This window comes from Suillus subalutaceus (genome assembly GCF_016647625.1).
Source record: "Suillus subalutaceus strain FC151 chromosome Unknown DFJ58scaffold_158, whole genome shotgun sequence".
NCBI classification, from domain to species: domain Eukaryota; kingdom Fungi; phylum Basidiomycota; class Agaricomycetes; order Boletales; family Suillaceae; genus Suillus; species Suillus subalutaceus.
In genome coordinates this window covers 85310-107278 of record NW_024540407.1, presented here as the reverse complement: position 1 = coordinate 107278, position 21969 = coordinate 85310, and the positions used below count along the sequence as shown (strand labels likewise).

The 21969-nt window shown below is 48.7% G+C and overlaps 6 protein-coding genes across 6 annotated transcripts; 2 read left to right on the top strand and 4 right to left on the bottom strand.

Annotated features, from left to right (window-relative positions):
- Positions 1 to 281: 281 nt before the first annotated feature.
- DFJ58DRAFT_733837 (uncharacterized protein) lies at positions 282 to 2640 on the top strand (the record flags this gene model as incomplete). Its single annotated transcript, XM_041386360.1, has 10 exons — positions 282 to 813; positions 865 to 882; positions 942 to 1019; positions 1082 to 1093; positions 1162 to 1250; positions 1308 to 1400; positions 1458 to 1610; positions 1670 to 1876; positions 1927 to 2066; positions 2118 to 2640. 10 exons carry the CDS (start codon positions 282 to 284, stop codon positions 2638 to 2640), a joined length of 1845 nt encoding a protein of 614 aa, XP_041238159.1.
- Positions 2641 to 3559: 919 nt separating this feature from the next.
- On the top strand, positions 3560 to 5263 carry DFJ58DRAFT_846071 (uncharacterized protein; the record flags this gene model as incomplete). The annotated part of the gene is made up of 10 exons (XM_041393241.1): positions 3560 to 3587; positions 3641 to 3824; positions 3947 to 3982; positions 4029 to 4235; positions 4297 to 4464; positions 4561 to 4726; positions 4762 to 4801; positions 4938 to 5043; positions 5095 to 5104; positions 5168 to 5263. 10 exons carry the CDS (start codon positions 3560 to 3562, stop codon positions 5261 to 5263), a joined length of 1041 nt encoding a protein of 346 aa, XP_041238158.1.
- A 5775-nt stretch (positions 5264 to 11038) lies between these two features.
- On the bottom strand, positions 11039 to 12581 carry DFJ58DRAFT_733835 (uncharacterized protein; the record flags this gene model as incomplete). The annotated part of the gene is made up of 5 exons (XM_041386359.1): positions 11039 to 11281; positions 11335 to 11505; positions 11563 to 11613; positions 11663 to 12000; positions 12050 to 12581. 5 exons carry the CDS (start codon positions 12579 to 12581, stop codon positions 11039 to 11041), a joined length of 1335 nt encoding a protein of 444 aa, XP_041238157.1.
- Positions 12582 to 14188: 1607 nt separating this feature from the next.
- DFJ58DRAFT_733834 (uncharacterized protein) lies at positions 14189 to 15617 on the bottom strand (the record flags this gene model as incomplete). The annotated part of the gene is made up of 3 exons (XM_041386358.1): positions 14189 to 14583; positions 14658 to 15123; positions 15180 to 15617. 3 exons carry the CDS (start codon positions 15615 to 15617, stop codon positions 14189 to 14191), a joined length of 1299 nt encoding a protein of 432 aa, XP_041238156.1.
- A 3811-nt stretch (positions 15618 to 19428) lies between these two features.
- DFJ58DRAFT_643304 (uncharacterized protein) lies at positions 19429 to 19771 on the bottom strand (the record flags this gene model as incomplete). The annotated part of the gene is made up of 2 exons (XM_041381379.1): positions 19429 to 19510; positions 19587 to 19771. Coding segments are annotated over 2 exons (267 nt in total), but the record flags the coding sequence as incomplete, so codon positions are not given.
- Positions 19772 to 20652: 881 nt separating this feature from the next.
- On the bottom strand, positions 20653 to 21402 carry DFJ58DRAFT_125787 (uncharacterized protein). Its single transcript, XM_041378750.1, has 3 exons — positions 20999 to 21402; positions 20745 to 20944; positions 20653 to 20690 (listed from the first exon to the last, which is right to left on the bottom strand). Exons 1-2 carry the CDS (start codon positions 21169 to 21171, stop codon positions 20761 to 20763), a joined length of 357 nt encoding a protein of 118 aa, XP_041238154.1. The 5' UTR covers positions 21172 to 21402; the 3' UTR covers positions 20653 to 20690; positions 20745 to 20760.
- Positions 21403 to 21969: the final 567 nt, after the last annotated feature.

Sequence of the window (21969 nt, the reverse complement as noted above, 5' to 3'; positions counted from 1 at the left end):
CATTACGCATCAACTTATCTAGTTTTGTACTGGTATATACCCGTGGTGTTGCCACTCAAAATTTAGAATTCAGGAGACTTTTCCATATTTGGTGATAACACCCGTAGGTCCCGGGACGCTCCTGAGATTCTCGGAGGGAACTGTGGACTGACCTTTGGACGGATTCGTTACGCGTGGACGCGTCACGCACGTGACCGTAAAACGGCTACTTAGATGGCAAAATATACCAGAGTCAGTTAAGTTGTGAGCACTAACCTGCCGTTACACAGAAGCTCGGAATCATGTCAGATCTCATGCAGTGGCAGGGTGCACCTGGCACCAATGCTGGCGATGGTCATGTGGTCAACATGGGCGCACGATTCAGGGCTCCCAGTGCCAATCGGGCTCAAGACTCGGAGGAGGACGGTGATGACAATGGCGAGGATGAAGATGAGCCTGATGATGGAGAACAAAGTAATGGTGATGACGAGGACGAGGACGAGGACGAGGATGAAGGCGATGGCGAAAGAGCAGGAAGGGACCATAGTAGCGGGGCTGCAACCACAACATCTGCTGTTGCACGAGGTGGAAGGGGCGGAGGGGGCGGGAGAGGTGCAGGAGGTGAGAGAGGTGCAGGGGGTGGGAGAGGTGCAGGGGGTGGGAGAGGTGCAGGGGGTGGGAGAGGTGCAGGGGGTGGGAGAGGTGCAGGAGGCGGGGGGCGCGGAGGGGGAGGAAGAGGAAGAGGAAGAGGAGTTGCCAGGGGGGGCGCCCTAGAACAGCTACCTGTGGCCCAGAGCCGGGCTTTGAAAGGCAGGTCACGCCCAATATTATGTGGTCAGTCCGGTGTGCAGTAAATTCTGGCAATCCTCAACTTTTTTCTTCCAGGCGCCGATGACATGATGGGTAGGCTGTATAGAATGATTTCGCTGGACCGCACGTGTGGCTGACACTTCCATGATTAGATGTCGACAGTGATGTTGTGGTAGCTGCTGGAGATGGGCGTATCGTTCATGGTCGAAGTCAGACCATTGACACTGGAGGTAGGTCTTGATATCAGTCATATTCCGGTTGTTCCCCTGTATGCTGACCCAATGTTGGACAGAGGGGTTACCTGGTGGGTGTCCAGTTTACCTGGCATGACCTGACCAGTTGGCAACATTCTGACCACCGGCGCATGGTCAGCTGATCCCAGGTCTGAGGCATTGGCCCTGGAGGCGTCTTCACTGGTGCAAGATGATGGCGCCGCGAACAAATGCAGCAGTTGCTCCGATGTTGGCCAGTTGAAGAAATGTGCCCGACCAGGTTGTCCTCACGCTCTGTGCTTCCAGAAGTCGAATTTGCACCCTTGTGTCAGAAATATAGGCCCAGGTGAATTTTGGTGTCCCCCATGCTGGAGCCGCAGGTGCTCCACTCCGTTGCCTGTGAGCCGGTCTCCTAAACGAATCCTGGATTTGTCGGTGACTCTGACATGTCGGTAGTACTCAGTGGTTGCACAAGGTGCCTACCTTACTGGCCGAAGTCACATCCGCCACCCACTCGTGTTTCACACGATTGCCTTAAAACTTGACACATACCCTGAACGTTTGTTGCGCTGTCAGTTGGAGGAAGAATTCTCGCATTGCCAAAACGTGGTATGTGTTGCTTCAATTGAACCTAAAATGACACAGGACTAAGGTCAAGTATGCGGCAGTTGCAATGCACCAACATTGAACTGGTCACTGGAGCTGCTTGCCTGCCCAATGTCCGCGCCCGCGTCCGCAACGCCCTGGCCTTTGTGAAGGCCCAACCAGAGACCGATTTGCTGGTTCTGATAGATACACACAGTGATTATGAGAATGGTGAGCTAGTCCACAGTGTTGACAAACACGGAGATGCCTGGACTCAAAATGCCTCGGAGGTGGGCCTCGGCTGACTCTTTCCGATTTCTTTTATTGACTTGGATCTCAGGTGGTCCGCCATTACTTGGGTCCGGAATTGTGGAAGCGTTCCCTGGACATGATGGGCACCAAAGGAATGATACTGCTGGCGTGTGGTCCGGCATTCACGAAGCAATCGCATTTTGAAACAATCAAGACACTGGTCTCCAGGTATGATACCCCTCGGCCCTGGTGTCTTTTTAATGACATTGGTGGATTCAGCAAGCGCCTGCTGTTTGTCATCGGATTTACTGCCCATTCGGTTCAACCCTCTGTGGTCATGCCCTTCATGCTGCGATTGATCATACAGGTCTACATCCATCAAATGCCTGTCGAGCAGGCCCTGGAACAGGAGATTGCTCACTGGACTCTGTTGAACCATACCCCTGTGGTATTGGTTTGTTGGAATCTACAAGGAGATCTGATTAGCCGGAGATACATAGCTTCCACCCCCTCTGGTTGTGTCTGGGGTCTTCCCCCCCGGTGTGGCAATAACCTGTGCAATCCTGGGCCTGGGGACATTAAAGCCAAACGATCCTCTCGTCAAGGCTCCAACTTCTTTAGGTTCCGGTGCAACCGCTGCAGCTGGGATTCAGGCGGTTACATACCCAAACCCAGCTGGCTTCTTCCATTCTCCTCGCAACATTCTTTGTTTTTTCATCACTTTCCACTCACTGCAGAGCAGGAGGATTACATCCGTCTGTATCCCGGCCGTCCGTCTGGCCGAACTCCACATTCACCTTGAGTGCCACTTGTACGTTCAAGTTTTCAGATACTCTTGTCTAACAAGCGCTTCGTTCTGTTCACCTTCAGACGTTTTCTACCCCAAATTACAATAAGATATGTTTATACACTATGTTTGCCGTTGTCTTTTTCTCTTCACCACTTGCAAATGGTGTTTGAATGTTCCACCGACATCGCACTCTTGAAAATGTGATGCATGGCTGTCAGTGTGTGAACGAATCTGTGCGCAGGTCGACCATGACCTTTTCTAACATCAGCCCTAGTTGCTGCGACGTGAGAAGACGCATGAGGGCAAAACACACCGCAATGTGAATACAAAGCAGACTCGTGAATGGGGGCGGGCAAACGTCATGGAAGTGTTGTAGACTCGGACACACAAGGTTGAACCATCATATAACATAGACGACCGTGGTCCAATTGTAAAGAGAATGGCAAGAGCCACACACAACACCATGGGATGAAAGGCAAGCTTGAAAAATTTTCAGGTGTAGAAAAGATTTGGGGATGATAATGAGGGTAATACAAAGGATCATAATAGGCGAGGACTGCAAGGTACAATTCAAGGCATACCAATCGTGGATGTCATAATGGAGTGGTTGTAGTTTACAGTTCAAGACACGAGATTTGAGACAAATGCTGGCCAGCACAGAGGACAAATGGACAGACTAAGACTGGCATCCAAAGTCTTAAGGCTACTTTCCCGGTGCGTTCTGATCCCAGAAACAGTGTCAAATCTACTGGGAAAGGGTCATATGACCATCGGCTACCGGAAAGAATTTTCCACGCATGGCGGCTTGACATTTATTTTTCTACGAACCCTCTCTTGGGTGTTGGATATGTAAGTTAAACTTGGATTTATTTGTTCATTTTGACTTTGTGTCCAATACGGCCCCGATATCATCTGGATCATATCGCCATCTATGGTTTCCACACCCGTCACGTATCATGGTAGGTTTGTGTGAGAACATCTAACAATACTGCTTGACACACCTGGATTGTAGGAGCCCCGGTCCTGTATGAGTTTCAGTTGCCTGTACTGGACTCTCAGCCAGAATTTCAGGTTCAACAAGAAGTACAGACTGAACCTACCCTGCCTACACCGGCGATGAAACAGGCCATGCCTAAACATAACGCGCTTGCTGAAAGCTTTCTTCGATCGATTCAGGCAAACTTCATATGCCCCATGTGAGGAATTTCACAGATCTTCCGGGATTGCCTTATTCATGTTATGGCCAGATGTTGGGACGTCCTGTCAGCATCAGGTCCTGGTGTCATCAATTCGGCTGACTAATACTTGATTAGTGTAGCGCCGGTGACATACTGCCCAGAGGGGCATGCGGTCTGTGTGTATTGCTTGCTGCAAACATCCTTGCGCCAAGGCTTTGACAGATGTCCGATCTGCCGGTCAAACAGTTCGGTTCCAGGGAATTGTCCTTTCATCTATTTGAGGGGGACCCAGGATGCTGCGGTGTCCTTAATGGAAGGAATTGCCCGGGAGTTTCGCGATGTTTCCGAGGAAGACAAGGATTCCCAGGATGAGGAGTTGAGGTCCTATGCTCGCGGAACCATATGGGATCACTGGAAAGTTCGATCCAGGTGATCCCAAGTCCCACCGGGTGTTATTGTCAAGTTAGGATTTTTCTGACCATCGGCACAGGGTTGGTTTGGCTGTTTTGCACGACATTCGGCAAGTTCGGCGGGAAGTAGACTTTGTGGACGTGGGTCGCGTTGTTTCGTGGGCCCGCGCCCAGCTGGCAGCCTCAGCCCAGCCAGCAGCCTCAGCCCAGCTTCCATCCACGGTCGGAGCCTCGGCCCAGCTTCCCATGTAAGATGGTATACCAATTTTATCTGGCGTTGAACTCATTTACCAAACTTAGCGTGCTCGATTAGCTGCTTACCATCTGGAGGCAACTTCTTACAGACACATCTATAATCGTCCAATCGCAAAACTACCAGCCAAGGTCAAGCCACCCTCCCTCGTCCAACAGTCTTTGACCATACATGCCTCTACTATTCTGATTAATAATGCTGGTATCGACAGAGTTCTAGAGCCTAAGGGCTTGCACACCCATATTATCACGTCACATGTGTAATAACCCATTCGCGATCCGGCATTCTACAGCTCCACGCGAGGTACAGAAAGTGCTTGGTTGATCTTGAGTGTGAGATATACGCCAAATATTGCATGTTTTATGACAGCAAATCTCACAGACATTTACCACACTTCTTTCTTTTATATACTTTTACCTGCCAGGGGCCTCCGATACTTGATATGTTTATTTCCCTGCCTATATGCAGTTGTTGGCGATGATGACCCAACCCCCCTGACTTTGTGCCCTGCTTCAATGATCACTTCAGATCCCATGCCTTTGTCTGGCCTGATTGTCGACAACTTTGTGATTTGGTCGGTACTACCTTAGCAAACTCACGACCGTGTATTCAACTTGATGATCAGCGTCGCCCTTGTGAGTCAGACCTCAGTACGGATATAATTCTGCACCCAACTGATTGATACCAATCCGCTCAAGGTGCCGCCACTACTTGAGGGTCAGCAAGTCATTGTGGACGCCGATGCTTCTTCCCCTTGGAGTCCAGATGAGTACGGCATAGTGTTGTTGCCATGAACAGACTCTCAGCATGTGCCACGGGTCTCCTGGCTGACCTCTGCAGCAAGACTTGTGTGAGCATCCGGGACTGGGACAGGCTTTTCATCATATGTGACCTATCTGGAAGGCATTTGTGGCGAGGTTGTTTCTAGCACTGTGCTACGAGCGATAATGATCTTATGTGAGGGATAGTGCCGTCCATGGACGCTTTGTATTAGGATGACTACCCTAATGGATTCTGCAGTGGAAAGAATATAATCCATTCAATATTCAACACACAAATTTGCGATTATCTGATGGAGCTATTGGGATGCCCGGTGAATTATGGACTCCAAACTGCATATAATAACTCCTTGTGGAGGGTTAAGGCCGGTTTCATTGCGGCGGTTACCGGAGTTTCAAAAGTGAACAGAATTGAATCTGAGTTTGAACGACGCTATAATAAGTTTCAAACTGTCCACATCTCGACTTCAATACCCTTAAATCGACTTAATATTATGCACCACTTGTAACCATTACCTAAGTCGTACCGGTGGGAGCAGGCCGCCTCTATGAGTCCTTCCCTGGGCGTTTGAATGCCTTGATTATTTCTATGTCCAAAGAGCTGCGCCCCTCTGGGGCCAGTGGGACCAAGCCTGGGGGGGCGCCTCTCTGAGGCCTCTACCTGGGCATTTGAATGCCTTGATTGTTTCTATGTCCAAAGAGCTGCGCCCCTCTGGGGCCGGTGGGACCAAGCCTGGGGGGGCGCCTCTCTGAGGCCTCTACCTGGGCATTTGAATGCCTTGCCTTCTATGTCCAAAGAGCTGCGCCCCTCTGGGGCCGGTGGGACCAAGCCTGGGGGGGCGCCTCTCTGAGGCCTCTACCTGGGCATTTGAATGCCTTGATTGTTTCTATGTCCAAAGAGCTGCGCCCCTCTGGGGCCAGTGGGACCAAGCCTGGGGGGGCGCCTCTCTGAGGCCTCTACCTGGGCATTTGAATGCCTTGATTGTTTCTATGTCCAAAGAGCTGCGCCCCTCTGGGGCCGGTGGGACCAAGCCTGGGGGGGCGCCTCTCTGAGGCCTCTACCTGGGCATTTGAATGCCTTGATTGTTTCTATGTCCAAAGAGCTGCGCCCCTCTGGGGCCGGTGGGACCAAGCCTGGGGGGGCGCCTCTCTGAGGCCTCTACCTGGGCATTTGAATGCCTTGCCTTCTATGTCCAAAGAGCTGCGCCCCTCTGGGGCCAGTGGGACCAAGCCTGGGGGGGCGCCTCTCTGAGGCCTCTACCTGGGCATTTGAATGCCTTGATTGTTTCTATGTCCAAAGAGCTGCGCCCCTCTGGGGCCAGTGGGACCAAGCCTGGGGGGGCGCCTCTCTGAGGCCTCTACCTGGGCATTTGAATGCCTTGATTGTTTCTATGTCCAAAGAGCTGCGCCCCTCTGGGGCCGGTGGGACCAAGCCTGGGGGGGCGCCTCTCTGAGGCCTCTACCTGGGCATTTGGATGCCTTGCCTTCTTCTATGTCCAAAGAGCTGCGCCCCTCTGGGGCCGGTGGGACCAAGCCTGGGGGGGCGCCTCTCTGAGGCCTCTACCTGGGCATTTGAATGCCTTGCCTTCTTCTATGTCCAAAGCGCTGGTCCCCTCTGGCACTGGTGGGAGCAGAATCTCCAGCCATGATGTAAGGTTTTCAAATACAAAATCTTGAGTGTGGCATGCTGCACAAAGCCATCTCGGTAAATTTACTAATGTGCTGCAACAGGAGAGGACATGGTATGTTTTTTAAATCTTAAATTTTAATGTTCTTTGGAGAGTTACGCTCTAAGGGGGACAGTACAATCTAGTCTATGAGACACCTGTGTCCCTAACACCTCTCTGGGCTTGTGAATGCCCTGGTATGAGGTGTACCCCCATCAGTCTGCCCTTCCTGTTAATGAGTGCCCACGGTTAACAGGAGGGCCCCCTTTTTTCTGGCTGACTGATACCAATAGGGAGCTTATACGACTCTGTGTAGGCAAATGTGAGGTGGTGTTACATGATGATAGGGAGTGGTCCAGTATATTACGGTGGGGTTTCAGGGTGGGTGGATGCAGGTAGGAGCAATGGTATCGGTGGCCTTCATGTTTCGATCTATCTGGGTAATATCAGTTCGGGATAGCGGACAGGGTATGTTGAGATGCGAGTTGGTTCATTAGTACCATGCCCAGGCATCGTCTCTTCAACACTGTCTTTGCAATGTTCGCATTGCATCACATCTTTGCATCAAACCACGTCACAGAGTGCAATTTCCATATTGTCACAAAGTGCAAACTGTGCATAGCAACCACAAACTTTCCATTACCTTGCGGAGCAAGATCATGATGTTGTTGGGCTAATCTGTCAGTCACCTGACATCAACATCATGCTGTGCAATCACGCGTTTTTGCACCAACCTCACGCGTTCCTGACCAATCATGCGTGCCATACCAATCAAGTACAAAATTACAGAGACACCTTTACACCCTACTGAATACCACTGAACATGTACCATCAACACGTTGTCAACACCGATAGGGTTCAATACATATCTGCTTGGCCAAAGACTGAGTACAACTTGAAGACGCAGTATTGAATGTATTACCGTAGTCCGCGATTCCAAAGCCACATTTGTCTGTTTGACCATGTTTGTGTGTTTGGTTTTGTTGAAGATTCGTACTGATACAACGTTTTAATCAGTGTGTCAAACACGATCAAAAGCTGTTACGACCAAACTGAAGACAACATCGAACAAGCTGAAGACCAACCTAATAAATTGCTTCAAAGAAAGCCTTATTGATTGAATGTATTGCATATGTCTTTTTGGGTTGGTTGAAGCAGCGCGAAAGAGCGAGGAACAATAAGCGTACACATGTACAAATATCCTTGAGAAATTGCAATCGGAGCAAGGTCATCAGTTCGCACGGCAAACCCCTAGTGATTCACTGAGCGCAACCAAATCTGTCTAACAAAGTCCATAATTATGTCATCGTAGTGGCGGCGAGCGCCAGTCCCCGACTCCGCTGTCCGGCCAATTGCTTACATAAACTGATACCTTTGTTACCAGGGGTTTGCCGTGCGAACTGATGACCTTGCTTTTCACATTAAGGCTATTTGCACATGTGCACGCTTCTTGTCTGTCGTTCTTTGGCGCTGCATTGGTCTTTTTTTTTTATTCACTGCGATAAGGAATTTTTTGAAGCAATTTAACAGGTTGGTCTTTAGCGAGTTCGATGTTGTCTTCAGCTTGGTCCTAATAGCTTTTGATCGTGTTTGATATACTGATTAAAACGTCGTAACAGTACGAAACTTCAACAATACCAAATAGACAAATGTGGCCTACCCAACTCTTTGTAATCTAGCGAGAAAGATGGTACACAACATATCCACACCTGCCTGTGTAAGGTACATTGCACGCCGACGAGCGAAATTAGCGAGAGCGTTGCAAGACTTGCGATGCGACCGTGAACTGCATAGATTGTGTAGAGATCGGGGTAAACCTTGGATACAAGTGTGAATGTCGTTGCTCAGGAGCCTCTCCAGCTGACGAGTTAACTCATCAAGAGGAAGTGAGATCCACGACGCAAAGGTGTCATTGAAAGCGCGATTCAACGCGTTGTCGTTAGATACATTGATTGGGGGACGTCGAAGGGCTGCAGCGACTTCAGCGCCATACATCTGGACAAACCCTGCGGAAAGATGCATGGCTCTTGACTAAAGACAATTCTGAGGTAAATGATAATCCATACATTCTGCAATTACATCGTCCGACAATAGCGAACATTCAACATGCACCGCATCAAAATGACGGATAATGACGTCAATGCCGAGAGCCTTGACGCGTGTCTGGGCTCGATCACAACCTGAAGTTCGAGCCACTGTGCAATGTTAGCAGGTAAGAGAGACAAAGCCTCACGAGGGTGGTCAACGGGGTACGAGAACCAGGGAGGATCACGACCAAGGGAAGAAAGCAGACATGTCTGCACAGAGATGAGGCGCTGACATGTCCCATAACGGTCAAACACGCTACAATGTCAGTCGGTAGCCGACTCGAAGTGGGCCGGAGAAAACGACATGAAGGTACCGTCGACAGAGACAGTAATATCTAAGGCATCCGAACCAACAGTAATGACGCACGGGCCCAAACAACATTTCGAACACAACTTGTTATGAGAGACAAGTGAGGATTCTAGCCACGCACAAAATCCTTCACATGTTGCGAATACAGCAGGATGGGCACTCGGATAGTACAAAGGATCGTAAAATAAAGGATAAGACGATGTAACATGTAAAAGGTTGTGAGGTGGGCAATCATTGACATCGAGTACACGAGGATTCGTGGAAGGGCGTTTGCACAAAAACGCTGGCATGATTGAATGAAAGGACAACAGCTGAAACCAATTTAGCGAGAGATAGCGCGAGCGAATGAACAAACTCAACAAACACAGCGACAACGCGCAAGTTGAAGGTGAGACAACGTGATGGAATCCCAACGCACAACACCTGCCAGACAAAATCAGCGAGAGGTAAAGTGAGCGAGAAAACTCAACAAACGCTGCGAGAAGGGGGATGGAAGGCGAGCGAGTGAGGATACTGGTCAGCGGAATAAGTATATAACGGACGGTATGGAACATCCTGGTCAAAAAGGGTACAAGACTTTAAAGGAATAGATGCCCATGTGATTATAGACGAAGTCCGACCGTCCGAGTCGATGAGTCCGAGAGAGCGCGCAGATAAAACACAGTGAAATTTAAACAGGGCTTGGCATTTGCCATTTGAGTGAAAAGAGACAAAGCCAGTGTTCAAACAATTTGTCTGTCGTCGAAATTGGGAGGGTCTGGAACATCCTAGTCAAACAGGGCAACTTTGTCTCACGCTGACATTTTTTGATACAGGTGCCTGCACGCCGAGGTCTGACAAAACCCTCCTCCCAGTAATCGTGGGAGTAGGGGATTGCAAGCTATGGAGGCAGTGTGGCACCCTGAGGCCACATAAATTGTTCAGGCCAAATATCTGTTGTCCACCTTTCTTCCTACCATCATATTCCTACCTCTGAGTTAAGGATCATGCCAATCTCCTCCACCGGTTCTGCTTTGTGAGCGCCTCGTATGTCATTTATCCGAAGGTATGATCGTACTAACCATGGGTTTGGAACGGCTGGATGATTGTCATGTTTAGTTCTGTATCACAGGGATCCTACTGTACCGGGATGGGGTGAGGTTGCAGTATGTCAGACCATCATTTTCACGCACAAATATTCAAGTCTATTGCAGAAATTTGATGAGGAGATGATGGAACTTGTTGGACACTTTTTGACAGAAACCCAGCTTCAGTGCGAGCTAAGACACCAGTTCACATGCGCCCACTTATTGATGAACTCATTTACACCAGAAACATGAAACCAAGGCTACTCCATTGGTATGTGGCTTTTGTTTGCTGATGCTATTTTAACCATTTGCTCACCGCGGGCAGCCTTAGACGTCCTGGACATTCACATTTCCTACACTATTTTCATGCCACCGTCCTTGTTTTTGACCTCTTTTTGTGCCGCTTTTGTACCTCTGCTAGCCGCACATGTATGCCAGCTATTATGGTGCCCAATATTATTCAAGCATATTTACACACATTTTCAACTGTCTGGCAAGGGGAGCAAGTACGTGCGTTCAGATGCGCAAATATGTTTTACATTAAACAAAGCGCCTATGCACACCAGGATATCCCAGCCCAGCCGATGTGTGTATAACGAAGTGTTCATCACATTATGCGCCTGAACATCAGGGCAATTAAATAATCTAATGGCAGGCCATCAGGGAGGCCTGGCTGGCACCCTGGAACAGAATGCATCCCAACTCTGATCTCCTTGTTTTTCGAAGCGTTCTACCTCAAAGACCTGTTCCTCCTGGGTCCAACCGTCCGTTGTAGCAGAGGTTAACATATCATTCCAATATATTGTGGATGACGCGGTCACCTCACCGAGTACAGATGTGGCAACGTTCCCGCCACTGGACGAAGGTCCGGGTCCAGACCCCAAGGCATCTGGGAATGAAAACTGATACCCTCAGGCGTGGGGAAGAAATGAGATACAGGAATATTTTTGCTCACCTGCGGTCCAGACCCTGATGGCCCTGCAGACTCGACGGCCTTGCCTTTCTCCTTCTCTTTTCCTTTTCCTTTTCCTTTTCCCTGTCCTTTGCCTTTGCCTTTGCCTTTGCCTTTGTCTTGGCTGGAAATCGGACCAAGGGGTCTCCTGTCACTCTCACCTTCAGGAATTGACTGCACCCAACGGCGTGATGAGAAAAAAAAGTGGAAGGACAAGAGCCATAAACGCACCTTGCTTGTTTTGGCTCTCTTGGATTTCCGCACATCAGCAACTGCAGGAGACTGGTCACTTAGTTAGTTTACAGTCTTATCATCCGGATGATAAACCTACAGCCGGACGCTTGGAGGATCCGGGAATCGGAGGCTGGGTATCCAGATCCATGGGGGTTGGAAACTCGGTCTCGGCTGCAGCTTGTGCCGTGCCGTTTGTGGCGGCTTCAGCCTGAGCCTTCTGGATATTTGCTTCCAGCAGTTCCAGGGCGATCCTCAGGCACTTGCGCCAGCTTTTCACATCCGTCTCCACCATCGGAGCTCGAGCGTTTCCACTTAGTGTGGCCTCCTGGTCCATCGTCAGCCAATCCATAGACTCGCTGGTCTCATCAGGCAAAGAACCATATAGCGATCGGATAACGGGATCGATTTCAGGCGACATAGACCAACTTGCCCAATCTGTGCTCCTGTTCATAACAGAGGCAGGCTGAACAAATTGGATGCTCACCAAATATTGTGGACACAGTTTGCCCATTTTTTGGTTTAGGTGGCAGCCAGTTTGAATCCGGCGGAGATATCCTGCGATTGTGATATGTGGCTTGTGCCCATGAGAACAGGACACTGGAGAACCATTGGCGCGTCATTTTATTGCATGTGGGTGCACCCTGGCCCTGGCTATGATCTGAAGAACCATAGAATTTTTCCCGGACTTCGTCAAAAAAGGCCTCGCGCAGAAGGTGCAAATACACGGATCCTCGGAAGAAATTCGATCTGGTGTACTCGTTGAAGCGTCCGGAAAGTGACATGTACCACAGGGCATACATCGCATGTTGCAAAAACCGAAAGATAGGTTTTGATGAAGCAGGAATGTATATAATGTAGGAGTGGGATCGCAGTACCGGAAAACAGTCCAGAGATCGTTCATAAGCACCGCAGTGATAGAGTTCCGGTTCCCAATATTTATCTTTCGCCATCTCACCGGCCTTGTTCCAGTGATAGTTGAGATCTATCAGCTTGAGAGAGGGAACGGGTGCCTGCATTGTGCTTTGGAGGCGGTTTGACGCGACGCGATGGAAGGCAAATAGAAACACGTACCGTAATTACCAAAATGGTGTGGCCAGCTAGGGTTCCAAGATTGTGTTAGGGTTTGGGGATCAGTTTGTCTGATCCCGGTACCATGATTTAAATTTTGAACACACACAAATTTTAGCTCCTACCCTTGGATCAGATGTTTGAAAATTTTAGTAGCAGTTGATCCGGGGCCCAGGGCCACAAATTAATGTATGTAGGCCATCATTCCGCTGTTTTAAGCTATACTAAGCATCAGTTGCAGCAATTTTCCCAGATTTTTTACCTGCTGGATACGGACTTCATTACTGGCATGGACCTTGTGAGGGAGCCCCGTAAGTGTATCATGAATTCAAGGCTACACAGTGGACAAAATGGAGCAGAGCCTCAGGAGGATGTCCACACCACTTGCAGCCTACAGCTACGAAATGAAATAGGTGTTTGTAGTATGATCACTGGGCCGAGATATCCTCACCAACTTGGACCAGACATGTCCATCCCAGGCACCTTGCCAAGGCAATCCTCCCGAAACATCCATGAGGCGGTCACTGGGTAGGTACTAGTGTGAAGGATTCTGGTGATAGTCCTTGGAAATGAATTTCAGGCTCCGAAAAGAATTAATTATGTGTCAAGTTAAGTCATAGAAGCGGCAACAGAAGCGACAACAGAAGCGACAACAGAAGCGACAACAGAAGCGGCAACAATTTGTATTCGCCGTCTATCCTATTCAATAGAATCGGGGTCTGTTGATCTAAAATGAAGGTATCTTACATATATTATGTATGTATGTGCAGGGTGAGGCTGAGTAAATGGACAATCATATCGGAGTCAACGTGGGAATTTTAAAACCTGCACGGCAACAGCCACAGGCGCAAGCCTTGGTAAAATGGTTAGAAGGTGGAGCCTAGACCGAACCAAAAAAAATATATGGCAAAACAGTTCCACGAATCAGTCTGATGCTCACCCGTGGCAGGTCAGTCCAAGACCAGTCCAATGTTCCCCATGCATAAGGTCATTCTACACGATCTCCATAGGGCGGTGCCATATGTCATTTTACTGTACATTATAATTATAGTCCCTACCAGTAGCCACCAGTTAGATTCTTTTCCTGTGATCGGGCCTGGATCTGGGATCATATTTTATTGCGAGCTGATCCGGGCCTAACTTAAACCACTCCTTTAGAAGCACAACGCACATGGCAAACGCGGCCACTCGTGCGTGTCATGTACAACAGCGAGCCCGGGTGTTTTGTTGATTTGCAGGCTTTTCCTTGGCGCATTGTTGCTGTGTCTGTACATGTATACACAGTGTGGTCCTACAATCTCAAACCCCTTTCAGGCATGTAGGGATATTCCTGTGGTGTGACCAGCAATCTCCTGCTCCGAGTGCAGGAGCTGCATTGCCTTGCGCAGTGACACGTTTTGATAAGTCACCAAGACCACACAACTGGCGAGTCAAGCCTAAGGAATTAAGTATAAATATGATGGGTACAGATGAACTGGGTGATAATGTTTGTGCACGGCCATGAATTATGAGACTGCATGCCAGAGACTAAAAATGTGAAGTGATCCTGTCGGAACTATGTCACAGGTTCTATTAAGCGTTCCATAGCCAGGCAGGTTTTGGTCATCCACTTGGAGAATGAGCACCCAAATTCATCAGCCAGCCGCAAGGTCCACCTTGGATTCCCGGCGGTAAATAGACCAATACCCACTCCGCGTTCCACCTCGTTGATAAAATAGCCTAATTGTCCATCAGGACCATGCATGACACCAATATCCAGTCGGACCATCAGCCTCAAGGAGCTGGGTGCACCCAGCAAATCTTCCTCAACTTCTATGAGCTGACTCAATACGGTTGTCGCAAAGGACTCCAGTTCTTGATCGGCTTGGCGGCGTTCGGAGCACGTGCCCCCTACAGGATCCATGATATCATCAAAGACGTAAGGTTCCCTAATACGCAGGCTGGGTCGGCCTACAGGTTAAGACCAATCGGATTGTGACGGAGGGTCAGTTGAAGAACTCACGTCATTTCTGCCAGAGACAGACCTGCATCCCGATGCAAAAAGACCAACTCCTCTCGCCTATTTCCAGGAGCTGTGTGCACCACCCACAATGGTAGACAATCTACCAAGATAATTCGCCACTCTCCCAGCTTCCGAAGGGTGGGTACATATGACTGCTTTAACCACCTGAAATGACCACAGTCTGGGGGTAGATTCAATGGATCCACTTTTCCTGGTAATAAAACATGACGGTTGCAATCACTGCCTTCACGCTTCAGAATCCAGCCTGCAAAGGATTGTGAGACATCATTGCGAGAAAGGAGTGTGGTCCGTGGTCTGGGGGAGTTAACCATTCTGGATGCAATTTGGTCAAGGTTGATGATTACATTGAATTTTATGGAGGCGCGTAGGATCTCTCTGGATGGAGGCCATACCGGCACAATGGACTCCAGCATCTGTAGGCCATATATGTATTGCTGCAGCTGGGCTGAGCTGCCCCAACCACCAGCCTGCTCACTTATCCTGATTGTCAATGGTTTGAATAAGGTAACCGGATGCTGATCACCTGCCTTGGGTCCACCATAAGATCTAGGCCGCCACAGACCGAGTGATATTGTTGAAATGTTTGTTTGAAGTCAGAGTTTGGTGAGATCAGTATATCCCGAAAATTTTCAAACTTCATGAACTCTACAGTTATTCCTTTGTGCCGAATTCTAAGCCAAAATAATAACTTATGGGTTACAGGGATCAGTCTGGAACCAGCAGCAGTTTTCGACATCCAAACCTTTTCATGAAGCCGCACTGGCACAAAGCCTGGTCGCTGTGCAACAAGGTGGCCGGATTGTCCAGGAAAGACAAAGCCGCAAAGGGTCGGACTGTCCAGGAGATCGGCAGCCAAGAGAGCAGGATAGTCATGGGTCACCCAGTCGATACATCCATAAGAATCCCGCACCAAAGCACGGGAGAACTGAGGATCTAACACCACCAACACCCGGTAAGACATTATTAGACCAGGACGTACTTGACTGATTTGGTATTGTCAGCCTTCAAGGCTTCAGGTATTGATCTGGGTTTCTAATACCGGACCATGCCGATGCAGGTTCGCCTAAGGTGATGTTAACAGTAATTAATATTGCCTACACATTAATATTGTAATTTCCTTGACCTCAATTTTAGTTCTTACAGGTGCTTAAAAATAGTTCTGACAGAGATCTGGGCTTCATCAGCAGGAAATGTCAGGCAGCTCACCCCATGTAAATGAGATCCATAACTGACATGTCATGCACAGTCAGTACATGCACATTATACAAGGGATCATTCATGTACTGTCAAAGTCTTCCATCCAGAACCTCAGGCATGACATCCCTCCCGGTTTGCTGTACATATAGAACATCTATTACTTAGTCTGCGTATTTGACACTGGTGTGCATTTACTACAGTCTCAAAAATAATAAACAGTGAACAACAGGTGTCCGAGTTTCCATAGTCAAGAGGGTTCAACCACTCGGGAGTTGCCGGATGATCTGTACAGTTGGGTGCACAGAAATGTAGAGGGACATCTCAACATTTGTGTGCGAAAAGCTCTGCTCCCATTAACTGTGGAGGTCAGGGATGCATGTCATTTTCTTTGTCTGTATGGAGCCACGCAACAAGTTTGTGCTGTTCCACACAGACAAAGAAACCAATGTGATACACCTACAGAAGGATATTGGAGTGAGTGGAGTAGGTGACTCGTATGGAAGGCATGCTTGGTGTGATTGCAATACCAAAAGGTTCACAGCACACAAAGAGAGGTGACACTTTCCTATTCTCTTTTGTTGTCTACCACGAAACTGATTTTTTTTTGACAAACAACCGCTCGATTTCTCGACTCACATCCCCCAGGTACACTCCTTCCACCACCTGCACCCATTCTTAATGTTGTAGTTCCAGACCTTGATAGGCCATAGTTGGTTTTCACATTTTCATGTCACTCTCTCAATGTCTCATCGTCTGTCAATCACCAGCTCTGCCTCACATGTTGATCATCGAGATCTCCCCCAATTAGGGATGAGCATGGGTGAACCCGTGGGTCTCTGAAGCTACACCGCACCCATACCCACATACACCGCACCCGCTACGGTATGGTCAACACCAACCCACCAATTCTGCAGGTATGAACAGTGTTTGCGGTATACCGCGGTTTGTTCACAGACCCGCGCGTCATACAGTATTTGAGAGACCTTTGTATACACAAGTAACTTAACTACTGTGCTTCCTCTTCTTTGTCTTCGTCACCACCCTGAGGAAGTCCTGCGTATCTATGAGATCATGGCGAGACCAGGATGACATTGTAGTATCAGCAAAAATCTTACGAAGTTCCGCATCCAGGTCCTCTTCATTGTCAGACTTCATTGCCGTGTCAATGGCATCGACATCAATTACTGATGGTTTGAGCGATGATGACGATGAGCGCTTCTTTTTGAGAGCAAGGCGGTTTTGACTCTCTTCAAAGGATGGGTAAGCACATCCACACTCTTCTTGACTGCCTGACTGACAGACTTCAGAGATGATGCTAGCGAAGATGATTTTGACGAGTATGATTGGATGGAAGACTCATCAGCCTTCTTTGAGAGGTGCATGAGAGGAGGGTGAGTAGTATTCTGCATTTCTTCACAACCCATTGGCCTTTTAACTCATACAGAACCTGGGCACCACGAATTATTGCTTCTGTCCGAGCTCATGGAATATCATTCCACTGGCAAATCAGCATAACTAGTGCCGTCGATTGTCACTCTGAATCAACATTGCTACTTGATGAATTTGCGGTCAAAGCGTGCATGGTAACAGCTCCGACTCGGGAGGCTCTTTATAAGCAATAAAAATTTGACCCTCGCACCCTCAGACAAAAGATGCTCATCTTAACCATGCCTTGGATAAAAGGAGGCACAATGGATAATACAGGAAGATGTACATTAATGAGGTAGACTCAATATTCTACAAGGTGTAATAAACAGGTGGGAAGAGGATGAGAGAGTTATTGGAGAGAACAAGTGTGCAACTGTTACAACAGACGGAGACCTAACAAGGTGCACAGCACATAAAATAACCAAGAATGCCTTTGTCCAAGCAACAGCTCTGAGCTCCAACAATGAGCTATGACAAGGCTAACAGGTGGGAACAGGAAGATAGAGTTCTTGGAAAGAACAAGTGTGCGACTGTCACAACAGACAGAGACCTAACAAGGTGCGCAACACATAAAATAACCAAGAATGCCTGGTCCGAGCAACAGCTCAGAGCTCCAACAAGGAGCTACGACCAGGCAAACAGGTTGAGAAGAGTACGATGGTAGAGTGAGAGAGAAACGAAAAAGAGAACGAAAATCAAAAGTCAACCATTTGAACCATCATGTGACGTTCCCACGCCACGCGTCCATCGCTTACAATGCTACCTTTATACAATATTTGTCAACCTGACATGACATATTACAGTAGCTAAAATATATGTATTATGAATGTATGTATGTATCAATCAATGACTGATGGCACGCACTGAAAGGAAGTAGTATCAGAGGCACTGAGGCAGCAGGCTCCATATCAGTGAATGAAATAGTTTTTCTTTAAATGCAGGACACACTGAACGCTGGAAATGAAGATCCAGATTGTGAAATATGGAACACAATGAAGACACATACAGTAATGGCTTCATTTGTGCCTATAATGCAGTGTGCCTCAACAGGTGACTTGCAACCGGCATTCAATCATGCCACTTACCTGCATGTCATATGATAGCCCATACCTGGTTTGCATATACTCTATGAACCCCAGCCAAAACTGCACAGACAACCAGTTGTAATCCAGACCTATAACATTGGCCTTGACTGGTAGCTCTTGGTGATCCCGCCATGTGTCTGATGGTGTCAACATGACACCACCCCCTGTGAGATCATGATGTGCAGTGAATGTATGATTTCAGCCATAGCATATGTCATTAGAGTCAGAGCTCCTATAGGAGTGGATGTGGTATCGAACATGGTGGCATGATTCTACAGCGCGGTGTCTCAGCCAACATATGCTAATATTGAATACCACCTACAACATATCTCCAGGGAGGACTGTAATTACTTCAGCATCACAATTCCACGTTACTTTCGGACTGCTCTTATTAACCTCTTTCCCCAAAGGTCCAATGGTCAAATCTTTCATGCTGGCCGCTGTCATGCTCGGCTACACCACAACAGATAAGGTTTATGGGAGATTGAAATATAAGCCGGAATATTACCGTAGAATGTGTCAGTGTGATGCTGATTGTGAGTTGAATAGCTTTGCCAGGATTGTTATTATTGATCATCAGTGAAGTTGTACTTATGTCGAGGATTTTACGCCGTTTTACGGTCACGTGATCTTCGGGTTCCGCCGGATTCCTTCCCACACGGTGCTGTTTCCCTCTAGCAGTGTTCTTGTTCTCTCAATGACGCGCTGCGTGTCTCTTGAAAACAAATCGGATTTGCGGAGGCCCAAAAACGAGACCTTCGGTGTGAAACGTACGACAACTCTTACAAAAGCAAAAACTACACAACATCGAAGAATGCAAAGTTCGAAGAAAGATACAGATCCAGTTGTGTGTGTGGTTCATGCCGGCCCAGCGACAGTGAGTGTGTGCTACAAATGTGGATGGGGTTGATACATGGACAAGTGTTGGTGGTATGCGGACCCAGAAATATGGTGATGTGGGGCCGTGGTGTTATAGTCTCAGCGGGAGGAGGATGCTCGAACTTCTGGGCAGCCGTTCTTACTTGCTCGTCCAGTGATTTCTCCGCATCCCTCGCGCTGGCGCTGAATCGCATCGAAAAGTGGCTTGACACCGCGGGTCGCCTCAGGGTATGCTTCCAGAAATACTCCCTCGTCCTGCTGCAGCCTGTCGAAGCCTGTGATGAGTTGCAAGCAACCAAGCGCCGCTCTTGAACCCACAATCGGCGTGAAAGGCTACTCACCGGTAGAACTCGACAGCGATCACCTTGCGGATGTTCCGCTTCACGCCAGTGACCGTGCGCATGGGGCCAGTGTACCACTCTTCGGGCCAATCCTTAAGTGCCTTGCCGCCGATGGATGCAGCAGGGTCTTCCCACTGCTTCACGGCAGTGCACCACGCCTCTGGTCCACGTGGGAGGTCTGGGATGCCGACGCCAGGGATGGGAGCTGCCTTTTTGCTGCAGCGCTATGCCGGTGGCTGTTGGAGGGTGGCACCTGTGGTGTAGGAATGGCGCGAGGCGAGGGACAAGAGGTCGAGTCCATGGGAACCGGGGCGGGTGTTGTAGAAGGAGCTGTGGCCTGATGGCACAGGGTTGGCTGTAGATACTGGGAGGAAGAGACTGAGGTCGAAATCAAGATTGGAGGTTGTGATGGTGGCGGCGATGGTGAGGAATACGAGGATGAGGCTGGAGCATGTGTTAGTTTGTTTAGGACTTCCTCGGCGCTACACACTCTTCACTTCGACATCTCTTTCCGATTCAGACCCGAAACCTAGGATTGCAAGACTGATCAAGCTAAGCCGGTCTTCGCCGCGTGCGCTGAGGTCGATATAAGGTTGTGATTGATGGTCAGACAAAAGATAATGGAGAAGAGATAGATCCCCAAATACGCATGCTTGGGGTGCTAAGCCCGAATCGGGTGACAGCGAGTGGGATATGAGACTTGAACTCGGATACAAAGGATGAAGATCAGGCTCCGGGGAGAAATCCAGTGGTCCAAGTGATACAGGGACCATCGTTATGATAAAACGTCTGGGTCACTGTCGGGTCACTTATAACAGTAGAGCAGCAATAACCGTTGCCAGTTACCGCATCGACCACCAGACGGGACCTATCTTGTCCTCGCGTGAAGACCGCGAAACGAAAATATGGGGCCACAGAAGAACTGGAAAAGGACAGGTAAGCAGATGAGTTAAAAAGCAACGACGAGCTACAAACCACGCCGACATCAGTTTCGGGGTGCTTTTCAACTATAGAACCGAACACCCTGTCCCAGTTTGGCCTGCCGAAATGAGTGGGAGCACGCAAAGAAGGGATAGCGTCTTTCTCTGCACCGACATCTTGGACCTAAGGAAAATACAATTAGTACGGAAACCACTGAGAAAAATGGGTACCGCGCACTATAATGTTGTTCATGTCATCCTCCTTGATCTTTGCAGTGAGGTAGATGTTGATCCTGCTCTTCGATAGCCTGCAGTAGTGAATGGAACCACTCGGCGCTGCCAAAGTCGCGGATGACCCAAGTGAAGTAGACCTTGGAGAGACGGGTAGGCTTGGAGTTGTTCAGGTTGTCCATGCGGTACCAGATCGACTTTGGAATACTGAATGGATATGGTTAATGTCGTCATCGAGTAAATGAGAGATGTGATACGCACGAAGCGAAGGGTGTGACACCAATACCAGCACCAACAAGGTAAACAGTCTCGTAATTTAAGAATTCCTCACTGGCACTACCAAACGGACCGTCAACCATTGATACGAGGGAGCACCCGGTTGAACGGCGGATTTGCGTTCGTGCCAATAACCTTTCCACCACTGGCGTTGACATCCTTGGAATCCTTAGAGTCAAAGTTACAGCCGACAGCCTTGGCGAGCGCAGCGGTGAAGTCACCGACGACACGGATGTGCACAGAAATATAATCTTCCTCAGGAGCGCTGTGGCATTATAAAGATGTATTGCCCTGCCCGCGTAGTGGTCTTCTCCTTTTTGATTTGATTTCAATGACTTGGATGTGGCGGGAGTGATGGTAGACTGTGGGCATTATGGAGGCCAGGACTGACGGTATAGGTCCCATTGGAACTCCGAGCAAGCGGATAACCAGTAGCTTTAGATGCCAGGGCACTTGAGCGACTTAGACTGAAAGAAATCGTGTTAAGTATAGAAAAATATGAAAAGAACCATAAACGTACCGAGCATTAACCTCAATGCCACAGTATTCCTTGACATTGGGGTCCTACTGCCCCATATTTTGCCCCAACCAAGTGTTTTCAGTCGTGGGCGAAGAATACTCCTCTGGCGCATGTCCAGTATTGTCTGAGCTGTGGGATGAAGCCGGAGTATCCGTAGAAGTGAAAGAACGTTCTGAGTGGAGATGTATTATATACGAGCCTAACGCCATAGGCTGCAATCGAGCCTGGCGAATTAAGTCAAGGAAGAGGGAGACGCCCTGCCGAGACTACAAGGAGATCAGACGACAGTAACGAAGAAAGACAACAAAATAAGCTAACTCTTTGAACGTGAGCCTTGAACCGAGCGAGTCCATGGCTCTCAATCCGTTTCGTCATTCCCCAGCCGAACTTGGAGGAAGTTCATTGTCTGAACATGTGTAGCCCGATATTAGCCCCG